This window comes from Manis pentadactyla, chromosome 12, assembly GCF_030020395.1.
Source record: "Manis pentadactyla isolate mManPen7 chromosome 12, mManPen7.hap1, whole genome shotgun sequence".
Taxonomy (NCBI): Eukaryota; Metazoa; Chordata; class Mammalia; order Pholidota; family Manidae; genus Manis; species Manis pentadactyla.
In genome coordinates, this window is record NC_080030.1 from 93338330 (window position 1) to 93353388 (window position 15059).

The 15059-nt window shown below is 38.4% G+C and overlaps 1 protein-coding gene across 3 annotated transcripts in view; it reads right to left on the reverse strand.

Annotated features, from left to right (window-relative positions):
* The window catches only part of MDN1 (midasin AAA ATPase 1), a 180192-nt gene that overhangs the window by 163434 nt on the left and 1699 nt on the right, over nt 1-15059 (reverse strand). For all 3 annotated transcript variants that reach the window (XM_036882440.2, XM_036882434.2, XM_036882449.2), the window contains exon 2: nt 7747-7973. In XM_036882440.2, the coding sequence (XP_036738335.2) occupies nt 7747-7973 (227 nt within the window). The remainder of the gene's footprint in view (nt 1-7746; nt 7974-15059) is intronic.

Here is a 15059-nt window from a genome sequence, read left to right on the forward strand (position 1 = left end):
ATAAAGACAATCACTTATGGAAACAATAATGGGCATAAAGAAAAAAGACAACAGAAATCTTAATATTATCAGAAATAACAGGTATTCAAAGGTACTTCTGGGAGTTCAGAAGAGATGCTTTGGTTGCATCTTAAAGGATGAAGAGGAGATATCCTCATGAAACACAAAGGAAGACAGTACTGGGAAAGAGAGACAAAAAAGCTACAAGACATACAGAAAACAATAAAATGGCAGTGCAGGTCTCCCCCACTATCTGCATTTCTATGAAATCTTTCATAAGCCCAAATGGCATAAAGCAAAGAAACAATTCCCATTAATATATATGGAAAGAACTTTTAGCATTCCCAGACTCAAAAAATAACCTTTCAGGCTTTTCTTATACCTTAGGACACATCTTTCTAACGGAAGCACAAAATAAACCAAGATAAAGCATGGATGGCCACAGACATATTTCAAAGGTAGGGCAGTTTCCTGCTGATACGCCAAGTGTAGTTCCCAGAGAAGGAGCCTGTTAGGGTCACTCTCACTGCTTGGGATGCACATTGCCTCTATAATGACTCACTGCAAAACAGACTACTTTCACTCTCCACACTTTTCCATAAAAGGAAAAATGCTCTTTTGGTTTCTTTCAGTTAGCAAAAACAGGTAATAATGTAGGTCTTTCATAAAATCAAAATGACACAAAGCAAACTTTCAAAAAATGGAATGTACCTACATAGGAAGTCCTTCGATATCAGTAACTACTTTAAATGTAAGTGGCTTATATCCCACTAAAAAGACATAGTTGAATGTATTAAAAAACAGGATCAAACTATATGCTATATAAAAGCTAACTTTGAATCTAAAGACACACATAGACTGAAAATGAAGAGAAAAAAACATTTCATGGAAATGGAAACCAAAAGGAAGCAGAAATGGCTATATTAATATCAGACAAAACAAACTTTAAATCAAAAAGTTAAGAGACAAAGGAGGAGGCAGGTGGAGAGGGAGGGAGAAGGGGATTGTGGGGTATCATGATTGGTGCACATGGTGTGTGTGGGGTCACAGGGAAGACAGTGTAGCTCAGAGAAGACAAATAGGGACTCTGTGACATCCGACTACACTGATGGACAGTGACTGCAATGGAGTATGGAGGGGGACTCAATAATAAGGGTGAATGTAATAACCACATTGTTTTTCTTGTGAAACCATCATAAGAGTGTATATCAATGATACCTTACTAATAGATAAATAAATTAATAAAACAGGAAACAAACAAAAAAAGAAACAAAGAAGGACATTATAAGGATAAAAGGACATATAAAGTCAATTCACCAAGAAAATGAAACGATTTTAAATATTTATCCCCCAAACATCAGAGCTCCTAAATATATGAAGCAAACTTTGACAGAATTGAAAGGAAAAATAAACAGCAATGCAACAACAGTGGGAAACTTCAACACCCCACATTCAATAATGGATAGCCCAAGACAGAAGATCAATAAGGAAACAGAAGACATAAACAAAACTATAGACCAACTGGAGTGAACATACATACAATACTCCACCCAACAACAGAATACACATTCTTCACACATGCACATGGAACATTCTCCAAGAGAGACTACATGTTAGTACAAAAAAACAAGTATCAACAAATTTTTAAAAATTGAAATCATACAAAGTATCTTTTCCTATCACAATGTAACAATACTAGAAATTGACAAAGGAAAGAAAACTGGGAAATCCTCAAATATGTGGAAATTAAACAACATACTCTTAAACAACCAATGGGTCAAAGAAGTCAAAAGGGTAATTAGAAATTACCTTGACACCAATGAAAACAAAAACACAACATACCAAAAACCCATGGGAAGTTTATAGCTGTAAATTATGTATATTAAAAAAGACCTCACCCCAATCACCTAGAAAAAGAACAAACTAAAACCAAAACTAACAGAAAGAAGGAATAATAAAGATTAAAGCAGAGATAGAGAATAGAAAAACAATGGGGGAAAAAAAAGAAATTAAGAGCTGGTTTTGAAAAGATTAAGAAAAGTGATAAACTCTTAGTTAAATTAACTAAGAAAAAAGATAGCAGACTCGATCAGAAATGAATGAGGGGATATTACAACCAATATCACAGAAATAAAGCAAACTATAGGAGAATACTATGAAGTATATGCCAAGAACTTGGATAACCTAGGAGAAATGTTTAAATTCCTAGAAACACAATCTCCCAAGAAAATCTGAACAGACCAATGAGGAGATTGAATCAATAATCAAAAACTTTCCAACAAGGAAAATTCCAGGATCACATGACTTCACTGGCGAATTCTACCAAACATTTAAAGAATTTATACCGATCCTCTTCAAACACTTCTAAAAAGTTGAAAAGGAGGGAACACTTCCAAGTTCAGTCTATGAAACTAGTACTACCCTGATACCAAAGGCAGACAAAGACAGTACAATAAAAGAAAACTAAGGATCAAAATTCCGATTAATATTGATGCAAGACTACTCAACAAAATACTATCAAACCAAAATCAACAGTACATTAAAAAGATTATACACGATGACCAAGTGGGATTCATTCTTGGAACACAATGATGGAGTAACATGAAAAACAATCATTGTAATACCATGTCAACAGAATAAAGGAAAAGAACCACATGATGCTCTCGATTGGTGCAGAAAAAGCATTTGACAAGATTCAAGACCCTTTTATGATAAAAACTCACCAAACCAGTGACACAAGGAAACTACCTCAATACAATAAAGGCCATATGAAAAACCCATACTGACATCATGTGTCCTGGTAAAAGACTGACTGCTTTTCTCTAAAATCAGGAACAAGGATGCCTTCTTTCATCATTTCTATTCAGCATAGTACCCTAAGTCCTAGCCATAGCAATTAGGTAAGAAAAAGAAATAAGAGGCACACAAATTCAAAGGGAAGAAATAAAATTATCTCTGGTCACAGATGACATATCTCAGATGTGGAAAACCATAAAGATTCAACAACAACAACAACAAAAAAACTGTTAGATTAGATGAACTGAGCAAAACTGCAGGAAACAGAAACAACACACAAAGATCAGTCGGATTTCTATATTCTAGTAATGAACAGACAGAAAGGCAAATTAAAAAAATAATTCCATTTACAATAACATCAAATGTATAAAATATTTGGAAAGAAACCTAACCAACAAGGTGAAAGACTTGTACTTTGAAAACTGCAAAACATTGCTGAAAGAAAAACACAAGTAAATGGAAAGACATCCCATGTTAATGGAATAGAAAACTTAATACTGTTAGGATATCAATACCATCCAAGGAGATCTACAAATTTAAAATCTCAAAGGCATTTTTGAAATTTTTTAAAAACCGACAACATCTTAAAAGTTATGTGGAATCTTAAGGGACCACAATTAGCCAAAACAATTTGGCAAAAGAATATGGAGGAGTCACATGTCCTAACTTCAAAACATATTATAAAACTACATATCCAAAACAGTATGGTACAGGTATAAAGACAAACACACCGACCAACAGAAAAAAGGTCTAGAAATAAACCTCCATTTATATAATCAAATTATCTTTGACAGGGGCCAAGACCACACAATGGGGAAGTTTCTTCAACAAATGGTGTTGAGAAAACTGATGACCACATGAAAAGAATGAAGATGAACCTTTACCTTACACCATATAAAAAATTAACTCAAAATGAATTGCAGGCTTAAGTGTTAAGACTCAAACCTATAAAACTCTCAGAAGAAAACACAGGGGAAAAGCTTCATAAAGCTGGATTTGATTTGACAATGATTTTTTTGGATATGACACCAAAAGCAGATATAGACAAATGGGACTATATCAAATGAAAACACTTCTGTACAGCAAAGGAAACAATCAGTACAGCAAAGAGACTACCTATAAAACAGAAGAATATATTTGCAAATCATGTGTTTGATAAGGGATTAATATACAGAATGTATAAAGAACTACAACTCAACAGTAACAAAAATTCAATAACCTGATAAAAAAATGGAGAAAGGACTTGAAGACGTTCTCCAAAAACGATATACAAATGGCCAACAAGAATAAGAAACATCATTAATCAACAGGAAAATGCAAATCAAAACCCCAATGAGATTATCATCTCACATCCATTAGGATAGCTACTATCAAAAAAAAGAGAAAATAACAATTTTTGGTGAGGATGTGGAGAAGCTAGAACCAGCTTGTACAGTGATGGGATTGTAAAATGATACAACCACTACAGAAGAGTATGGAAGTTCCTTAAAAAAATAAAAATAGAACTACCATCTTTTCTTTTCCCCCATGGAGCAAACCTATTATTTTAATTAAACTGAAATACTGTGCATCAGATGATGCACTGATCCATATGATCCAGCAATCTCGATTCTAGGTATACAACCAAAACTGAAAGCACTGTATTAAAGACATATATTTGCGCAGCCATGTTCATAACAGCATGATTCACAATAGCCAAGAGGTGGAAGTGACCCAAATATCTTTTGATAGATGAATCAATAAATTTTGGTGTATACATACAATGGAATACTGTGCAGCCTTAAAAAGGAAGGAAATCCTGTCACATGTGACAACACAGATGAACTTTCAGGACATTATGCTAAGTGAAATAAGCCAATCATAAAAGGACAAATACTGTATGATTCCACTTATATAAGGTACCTAAAGTAGTCAAATTCATAGATACAGAGAGTAGAATGGTGGTTAGTGGTTACCAGGGTCTGGGGAGAAAGGAGCAAAGGGAAATTGATTAAAGGGTATACAGTTTCAGTTCTGTGAGATGAAAAGCTTCTGAAGATCTTTTTACAACAATAAATAGAGTTGACACTTCTAAACTGTACAGTTAAAATTGGTTAAGATGGTAAATTTTATGTGTTTTTACCACAATAAAAAAAAAGTATACATCCATTCTCAATAATTAAAAAAACTTTAAGGACATAAGCCTACTTTCAGAACTTATGTGTACTGCAGACATGGTGATTCTCAATGGATTCGGGTCAAGTCAGTAAAGGTAAATAAATGATGTACTAATACATCCTTGCTGTTTCTCCTACTGTATTCCTTGGCATGAATGACTGGAAGGAAACCCAGAGTAGGAAGATGTTAGAGCAAACTCCTCTGTTCCCTGTGTGTGTTGGTCTACAATGAAAGCTATTGGTTTAGCTCTCTGCACCCTCACTGCCCAGGTCTATTGTGAAGTGGGAGTAGAACAGGGTGTCTGTCAACACTAGGTCTTCTTTTCCCTGATGCACAGATAAGGAAACAAGTCTAGAGTGGTTAGATTATTTGCTCAAGGTCACAAAGCTACTAAGTGTAGAACAGCTGTTTGAATCCAGGCACTCCAACTCCATGCTCAGATGTGTGATTCAGTTGCTCTACTGCAGACATGAAGAAGGTGTATTCATCAAGATTTGGGAGTTTTCTAGTCAGGCATCAACACTGAAGAGATGGACAAAGGAGCACAAATTAACAGGAAGACAGCAACCATAATGTGGAAAATACAGTTTCAAACAGCACAAAGAAAGTATGAACAGGAAGGAGCTGATACATAAGAAGAAGGAACTAGCAGTCCCAGTGAGGAGAAAGAAGTGTGTTAACTGTAGTTGAGCAAATAAACTAGGGGACAGGAGATGGGAGTCCAGGAATGGGGCATTAAAACCAGTGATTTCAAAGGTGGTGGTGCAGATGCATGTTACGCCCTGGTGTAACCACTGAAGGGAGCAGGGCAAGTGGAGTGACAAAGACGTTCACTAGAGATTAGCTAGTCAATGAACAACAGTCAGCACTGTTCAGGTGTCCCAAGTGATGATAGAAGCTGGGGTGGGGAAGAAGATGGTGGGCCAGTTGCCAAGTGTATCAAACAACTAGAAGATTGGTCGATGATCACCAATCGCAGCAGCAGAAAATAAAGCAGAAGATGGCAGGTGCCCAAGAGACAAGGGTTATACAAATAGGGAAAGAATGTCCAGAAAACTCCACAGGAAAAAAAGGAGGCCACCTGCTAGACATGGGGGATGTGCAAGGCAAGCTTAAAGAGCCCCCACCTGAATATCAGAAGGGACACAGCATCAAGACCACCATGAATCAGTGAAAACAAGGACGCAAAAGGGACACTCAGAGAAGAGGCTGAGTACCTAAGGGAGTGTGCAGGTTTATGGAGCAGGCAGAGGGCACAGCAAGAGGGGCTGGGTAAGAGAAGAGACCTGAACGTCAGCTTGGTGAGAGGATACAATGGGAATTCAGGGGATGGGTGAGAAGGATTGGACTTCAAGGAGCAAACAGGAACAGAGGCTTGGTAATTTACCACTCATGATATTCTGAAGAAGATTGAAAAAATGGGTTTTACGAGATTCAGCTGTGGTGTGGGAGGCCAGTATTCTATTAGCACTGGTAGCTGTTGTTGGCAGCACATGTGGGGCCACCAGGCAGCACCAAACAGATAGGCATATAAGCAATAACCCAGTGGTTCACCCGACCAAAGGGGTCTTTCAGGAGGATGGGGCGAAATGAGCAGAGTGCACTGACCATGGCCCTACACGGTAGGGCAGGCGGGCAAAGGGAACTGTGGTCCACTGCAAGTATACAAAAGTGGGGACCCACTGGTGCACCCTCTGGAACTTAGCTGACTACAGCACCCTTTTCTCTAGAGACCCTTTATATTCAACGAGTGCTCTAAAATTCTGATCTAAGCAATGATGAATGGATCAATAAAGCATTTTTAGCCAAGCGAACAACACAATCAGATTTTACCCTAGAGAATATACAAACTAAGGAGAAGGGTCTCTTTCCTGGGGTAACAGAAAGAGTCATGAGGTCATAAAATGCAATGAGTATGTTAGAATGGAAAGATTAAAAAGAAAACATATATCTATGTACTTAAATGGATGCTACCATTAGTATACAGAACAGATTATTCATGTTTAGAGTGAAAGTTATCTTCTCAATGAAATAACCCCTGACACTCATTTCACTGCCTCTGGATTATTCCACACAAGCCACATTTTACTACCAAAGTAAAAGAAAAAGGCAGGTGAGATGGCAAGTGCGTGTAGCCCCAGCTACTCGGGAGGCTGAGGCAGGAAGCCTGCTTGAGCCCAGGAGTCCTAAGCTCTAGTACGTTGTGTTGGTCGGGCACGTGCACTAAGTTCAGCGTCGATATGGTGACCAGAAGCAGGAGAATAGCAGGCTGCCTAAGGAGTGGTGAATCATACCAGGCTGGAAACAGAGCGGGCCACAAGAGAAATACATTAGAATCCAGTTCCCACACAACTTCTCACACCACCAATTCGGATGGATTTATAGAAAGTTAGAAGAAGGGACACTACAACTCTTCTAACCTAGCCCCTTCAACCTTACCAGCAAGCAAGAAATCTCATCTATCTGAGGTGGATGCTGTCAGAGCCTTAAATCTGCCTTGCATAAGCCTGTCTTATCAGATAACATAATCCTTGAGGGCAGGGGAGATATCTTGGCTACTTTTTCAGACCTATCCTGATGGCCAAGACTAAAAAGAAACTTCATAAATGGTCACTGAACTGAGATGGATAAATGTATTCTGCTGTGATTATTTTTATAAAACAGTAGCACCCACCTCTCTCCTTTCTGCTATTTCCACCTCTTCCCTTCTCAGCTCAGACTCCTCCTCACTTCCTAATAGAGCAGGTTCTACCACCTAAAAGAAAAATGTGAAGAGCAAAAACTCTCACTCACGGGAGGATGTCAGGATGGTTATCGATGAGTTTGCTCATTGCCACACAGAGTCGTTCATGCAGATCATGGTTGATCTGGCCTCCGGCTTTAATGGCTTCAGCATTCCTTTCCAGCAAATCCAAAAGGACAGGACGCAACTGGCGACCGACCAGCACAGTATAGTCCTTATCCAGAAGTAACTGTGCCAAAGCACCCAGGATACACTGGCGATCTTGAGGTGTCCACACCTGATAGAAAAGCAAAACAAAGTATCTATATGAGCAATAGTCAGTATTCATTTACACTGCTGCAGGGGAGCCAAGAGCCCTAGCTTCACATGAAAATATCCAATTGCCAGACTTCATAAGTGAGTTTATCTTATAAAACACAGTGAGGGTTTTTTGCAACAAAAGATTAATTTCATGTAAAGGCTGTTACAAATAAGTTTCAGTCCACTGGGGTTTGAGGTAAAAGTGATGCCGGGGTTTTTGTTTGCAGAGTCGAAGAATAAACTTAGCAAGCAGTCAAGGTAGGATAGCGAGGGAGACTTACTGAGAGATACAGTGAGACGACAGACAGAGCTCCTGGCTTACGCCAGGAGGGGACAAGAGCCCGTAGTGGTGCATTGTCTACGAGGTTTTATAGGCAGTTGAGGATTTTTTGAGAACATGAAAAAAATTTAGGGGTGTGGACTTGCCTCACCTGCCCTGCCCTCCAGGTGGGCTGGGCTTTTGTCTGTCTGCTAGGGCTCTTTACAGTGAAGTCACGGGTTATGCTGAGATACCCTTGTGGAACACTCAAACATTCCAAGCCAAGTTGCTCCTGGCCTTTTGACCTTTAACTGATCTCACTGAAGATGTCTATACTCTTAGTCTGATATCTTTCCTTTAGAGAATTAGTGTGATCTTGACTTTGCATAATGCTTAACAGAGTTTCAATAGGGACTTCTTTGCCCATTGTTACATTGCTCTGACTGTAAATATTCCGCCCTGCTTTTCCCAGAGGCCCTCACTCTACTCTGACTACACTCACAGTCCCTGTCTCAAAAGGACTGACACCTGGACTCCATGTATATGCTACACACAGCTTCCCTGAAAAATGATCTACGTTTCAGGGTCCAACACTCTGCAGGGAAACCAGTGTTTCCCAATCACCTTTGTTCTTGGAGAGAATATGAGAATTAAATGAACACAAAAACTGAAGTTAGCAAGCAAAACTGCCAACTCTGCTAAAGCAAGGACAGAGATGCAAAATCAGTTTCTGGAAATGAATGAGGATATCCCTATGAAGGCTACAGTCTCTAATAAACAAACAAAACAGACCCAGAGTAGACAGCCACACTTTGATGATCAAGATGAAATACTGCACAAAATTCTAGTTCTTGGGATAAGGGAGAAGTGTGTGAAAGGTCTCATATTGCTAACAGCTACGTCAATCTACCAGACAATATAACAGCAGGTTTAAATTACCTAATAGGCATATTCTGACTCAGTAAGCCCAATGCTATCAGTTCATCCTAAGGAGTTTCATACTAAATGATTATCTGTAAGAGAGCAGCTTGAACGCCACCTAAATACCATACTCAAAAATATGAGTTTTTACAGAGTTACTGCTTAGAAAAGAAAAAGTAATCTTACACCTGAGCTCTTACAAAGTCTCCCAAATTAAAAGGAATTCTCTCATAGAAATACCTAATTCTGAACAAAGCACTGATTGGGGAAAAACAGTACTTTGAAAACAATTTTCTCAGAATTAGCTCTGCTCTTTATAGGAGGCAAGGAAATAAAAACAGATTTGGTCATGATTCACAAGCGGTTGTGGCTTCATATTTTCAACTGCTGAATGTCCCTATAAACAAGCCCTCTAAAGGTACCATTTAAAAAGTAATATGGTACACAATGAGAAGTGATTGGTGGTTACCATGGGGGAAGGATGGGGGATAGATGGGGGGATAAAGGGGCACAAAAATTCTCAATCATAAGTTGGTCACAGCATGGAGAATATAGCCAATGATTCTATGGTATAGTAACCACACTAGTGGGGGTGAAGATTTAATAGTATGGGTAAATGTTAAACAGCTGTGTGTATACCTGAAACCAATGTAAGATTACATATCAACAATATTTCAATAAAATAAAATAAAATAATATAAAGTAATATGGTGTAAGTCCAGGGAGAGGAAATCCAGGGACAAAATACCTCTAAAACTGAAATCAGTTAGAGGGAGAAATAAAGTTTAAAACCCATTATTGCTTACAAACAGGCTGTCTCTCTTTCCTGCTCGACTGAAGCAAGCAAGACCTCTCCCTCACCTTTCGGTTTCAGATAAGCCCTCCATAGCCCAGGTAATTACCCACTGATATGGAGATGAACTCTCCCCACCCCTAAGGAATGCCCATTGATATGCAGATGCCCGAAAACAGGTGAGATATTCTGTAAATATTAGTTTTACCCACATATGGTGTTTACATTGTAAAAAAAAAAAGAAACACAGCATCTACAAAATGAATGAAACAAATGCCACTGTCCTAGACGTGTTATACAAATGGATATTTGTGGGCTGGGAAAAAAACTCCAGAGAACATCATGTAAGGAACTCTTTCTTTAAGAGATAATGTGGAAAACTGTGTTAGAAGAAACAAGATTATTTAACTTTTTTAAATATCAACTTTATTGTAATATAATTTACATACAACAAAATGCACCCATTTATAGTTTGATGTGTTTTGACATCATATATACACCCCCGTGTAACCACCACACCAATTAAAGTTGGAACCCAAAGGACCCTCGTGTTCCTTCAGTCACCCACCCTACCCTAGGCAACAAATGATACGGTTTTATGATCATAGATTAGATATGACTACTCTAAAACTTTATATAAATTAAATCATACAGTACGCACTTTGCATTTTAGCTGCTTTTGCCCTGTAGAAGGCTTCTGACAATTATTTATGTACTTGTATGCTTTGTTTATTCGATTTTATTATCAGTTTTTCACCGTATGAAACTTCTTTATCCACTCACATGTTGATGGGTTTTTTTCATTGTTTCCAGCTATCATCAATAAAGCTACTATGAACTTTTGTGCATATTCAGGATTTTGAAACAGGTATTCCTTACTCTTATCATTACCTAAGAGTGAGACTGTTAAGTATATGGTAACTGTATGCTTAACTTCATAATGAGTTCAGATTTTTTTAATTTCTAAAAGATATGTTTCAATGCTTAACTTTGAAGCAAACTGGTTTCCAATGCAGGTGTACCAGTTTACACAATATAAATGTGTAAATTTACACCAGCAACGTTGGAGACCTCTAGCTTTTAGTCTTAATTTTAGCCATTCCAGTGGAGGTGGAGTGGTACCTAGTGCTTTTATTTGCATTTCCCTGATGACCAAAGATGTTGAGAATTTTCTCAAGGGTTTAATGGCCATTCATTTATCATCTTTCATGATGTTTTTGATCAAGTCTTTCACCCATTTTTAAATTGGGTTGTTCATATATTAACTATGATGCTAGCTATATCTGTTTTTGTATATGCTTTGTATCAGTCTAAGGAAATTTTGTTCTATTCCTAGCTTGTTTCTGTCCATCTCCTGAGTGGGCTTTGGTAGTCTGTATTCTTCAAATACTCTGGTCATCTTAATTATCTAATTTATTGGCATAAAGTTGTTCATATTAGTTACGTATCTTTTTATTCCTGTAACCGTCTGTAACGGCGGCCTTCTTTCATGTCTATTAGTTTGGATTTTCCCTTTTACTCTTGGTCAGTTTTTTTCAAAGATTTCTGGTTTCACAAAACTTCTAGATTGCTCTACAGTTTGTCCATTTCATATTTCATTAATTTCCACTCTTTATTGTTTTCTTCCTTCTGTGTGTTTAGGGTTTAATTTGCTCTTTTTCTATTTCCCTAAGGCAAAAGCTTAAGAAACATTACTAATTCCAAACCTTTCTTTCCTAATATACGACTTTAATGTTAACTTCCTTGTAAATACTGCTTTAGCGGCAGCCCCCAAATTTTTAAAATTATCATTCAGTTCAAAATATTTTCTGATTCTCCCAGTGAATTTTTCTTCAACCATCAGTTATTTTTAATTTGGTTATTTAATTTCTAACATTTAGGCATTTTTCCTGGCATCTTTTTGGGTTTTTCTTTTCCCTAACTTAATTTCATTAGGGTTACTGAATATACCTTGGTTGATTCTAATTCCCCTGTATTTACTGAGACTTGTTTAATGGCCTAACATATTATTTTCTTGGTAATGTTCCAGACACTGAGAACATGTGTTCTGCAGTTATTGGGAAGAGGACTCTATAAATGTCAAGTAGGTCAGGTTTGTTGATAGTAGTGTTCATGTCTTCCACACGCTTACTAATTTTTTGTATGTGTTCTATCACTGAGAATAGAATATTAAAGTCTCCAGTTATTTGTGAATTTGTTTATTTCTCCTTTTCTGTCACTTTTTGAATCATGTATTTTGATATTGTTATTAGGTGCACATGTATTTAGGGTTTCTTTCTTCATTCTGCACTACTACAGCAGGCTGGATGACTCCTTGTGTGGGCTGTCCTGGGCATTATAAGCTGCTTAGCACCATCCCTGGCCTCTACACACTAGATGCCAGTAGCACCCCCACACCAACTGTAACAACCAAAAATGTACCCAGATTTGCCCCCAGGTGAGGACTGTTAGGCTGGAGGAAGGAAAAACAAGGACATGCAAACAGAACAGAGAGATGCCATAGGGGGAGAACAGACCAGACCCCAAGGTCCGTGCCTTATATGGAAAGGGGACAGCTCTCCCTGAATTCCATCCTGATGTGCCAACTAAGACCCGGATGTCAGTCTCCTCCCTCTTGGAAGGAAAAAAGTTTCCAGTAGTCTATTATGTGACCTTTAGCCAATCATACCTCTCCACGCCCCCTAGGATAGCTTGCCCACTCCTCCCCCTCCTAACCCCTTACAAGCCCCCACCTCCCTGACCAGGTGTGACTTCCCCGGCCTTAATACCCAGACAGCGGAACATCACCCGGGAGTTGCACTCAAATAAACTACCTGGCCCTTTGTTGTCTCTCTTCGTCTGCTTACTTTGGCTAAAATTTATCTTACAAGGACCACTGCGCTAAATTTTAAGGTAAAAAAATTTTTTTCAAACAAGATGAAAATAAGGATGAAAAATAAAGTTTCTTAAAAGTTAAAAAAATTCCAAAAATAAAACAACACCTCATATACCATTTTAGCAATCTTGCATTTTTTTTTATTTTGGTATCATTAATCTACAATTACATGAAGGACATTATGTTTACTAGGCTCCCCCCTTCACCAAGTCCCCCCCACATCCCCGTTCACAGTTACTGTCCATCAACATAGTAAGATGCTGTAAAATCACTAGCAATCTTGCATTTTGATTCTAGAGACAATGGAGAGCTCTTAGGCAGAATGATGACAGGTTCAGATTTGTTTCATTAACGAAAATTATATTAAGTGACTAGAATAGAGAATCTATAGAGAAAAAAAGTAGGTTAGTGGTTGCTTGGTGGTGGAGGCGCACAGTGAAGGAGGATGGGAGCTAAGAAGTATGAGGGCTTCTTTTTGAAGTAATGAAAGTGCTCTAAAATGGACGTGGTGACAGCTGTACATATCTGTGACCACAGCAAAAACCACTGAACTATACACTTAAATGGATGAACAATATGGTATGTGAAATATATTTCAGTAAATCTGCTTTTGAGAATTATTATTGTAGCACACATGTACTGATCACTATGTGCCAGGCACAGTAGTAAGCTCTTCATGTGCATTACCTAGCTCTCCTGACAATATTTATAGGCATAACAATGGCAACCATTTTTATAGACAATATTTAATATACTCTAGGCATCTAATCCTCACAGCAACCCATAAAGTAGGTAATGTCCCCATTTTACAGATAAGGAAATTGAAAAATAGAAAAAGCGTTAAGGTCACAAAGCTAGCAGAACTAGGAATCCATGTCAGAGTGTGGCTCCCAAGTCCCTGACTGTAACTATTTAGCAGCTACCATATGTAATGTACCAAGAAACTGGGACTTCGGAAAGTTAAATAACTTGTCCAGATCCCAAAAGCAACTGAAAGAGAACGGATTTGATCTTTGGCCATACTTCAGTTCCAGTGCCCATGTTTCCTCTTAAGCACTTTGGTCTTCCTGAACACAGACAGTGATCAAGGAGGTAAAGATGTGTGCTATTGTGATGTACAATAATGCATATCTAGTCTTGGACTCCATTCCTGGCAGAGTTCCTAAAACCCTTGGAATATCCTGTAATGAGAGTACTAAAGGTGTCTTCTGTTATGTTAATGAGGTGAATTTCAGAAAAGCACCCAAAGATGGGGACCAGGAAACCCAAACATGCGAATAGAGGATGGGAACTTTCAGTCCTACCCCGCTGTCCTCCAAACAGTTAGACACTGAGTTCAGTCACCAACAGCCAAAGATGTCATGAAATCATGCCTATGTAATGAAGCCTCCAGAAAACCCAAACCTGGTCTGGGAAGCTTCCAGGTTGGTGAACATGGGCTGATGTGGAGTGGTGCACCAGGAGAGGGCCTGGAAGTCCCATCCCTTTTCCCTATACCTTGACCAATGCATCTCTTCCATTTGGCAGTTCCTGGATTATATTATTTTACAATAAACTGGTGATCTAGTAAGTAAATGTTTCTCTGAGTTCTATGAGATGCTCTAGCAAATTAATCAAACCCAAAGATAGGGGTTCACTGAGACCTCCCATCTACAGCCAGTTGGTCAGAAGCACAGGAGATAATCTGGACTTGCAATTGGTGTCTGGGAGTCTTGGAAGGACTGAGCCTTTAACCTGTGGGATCTGTCAGTATCTCCAGGTAAACAGTGATAACTGAGTTAAACTGTAGGGCACCCAGCTGGTTGGTGTCTGAGAATTACTTGGTGGTGTAGGAAAACCCACACACTGGAACTGGAGTCATAACTGTAAGATGGTAGTGATGGTAAGAATAAAGAGAAACGAATAAATTCAATGCTGAGGAAGTAAAATTAGGAGGACTTGCCTGTACGTGAAGGAAAAGGAGAGAAAAGAGTTTAGGACACTCAGTTCTCTACAGTAAGTGGCTGGAGAGAGAGAGTGCTGGTGTCACCAGCTGAGATGAAGAACATAGACGGAAGCACAATGGTAAACAATTCTTACTTCAGATCCCAAACTCCAGTGGGAATGTCATCAAAGTCTTTGCTTTCCAATAAAAATTATTTTGTTATTTCCAAAAAAAAAGAGAAAACCAGTGGCAACACAATGTTCTCTAAGTGAAAATTTTGAAATTATTACT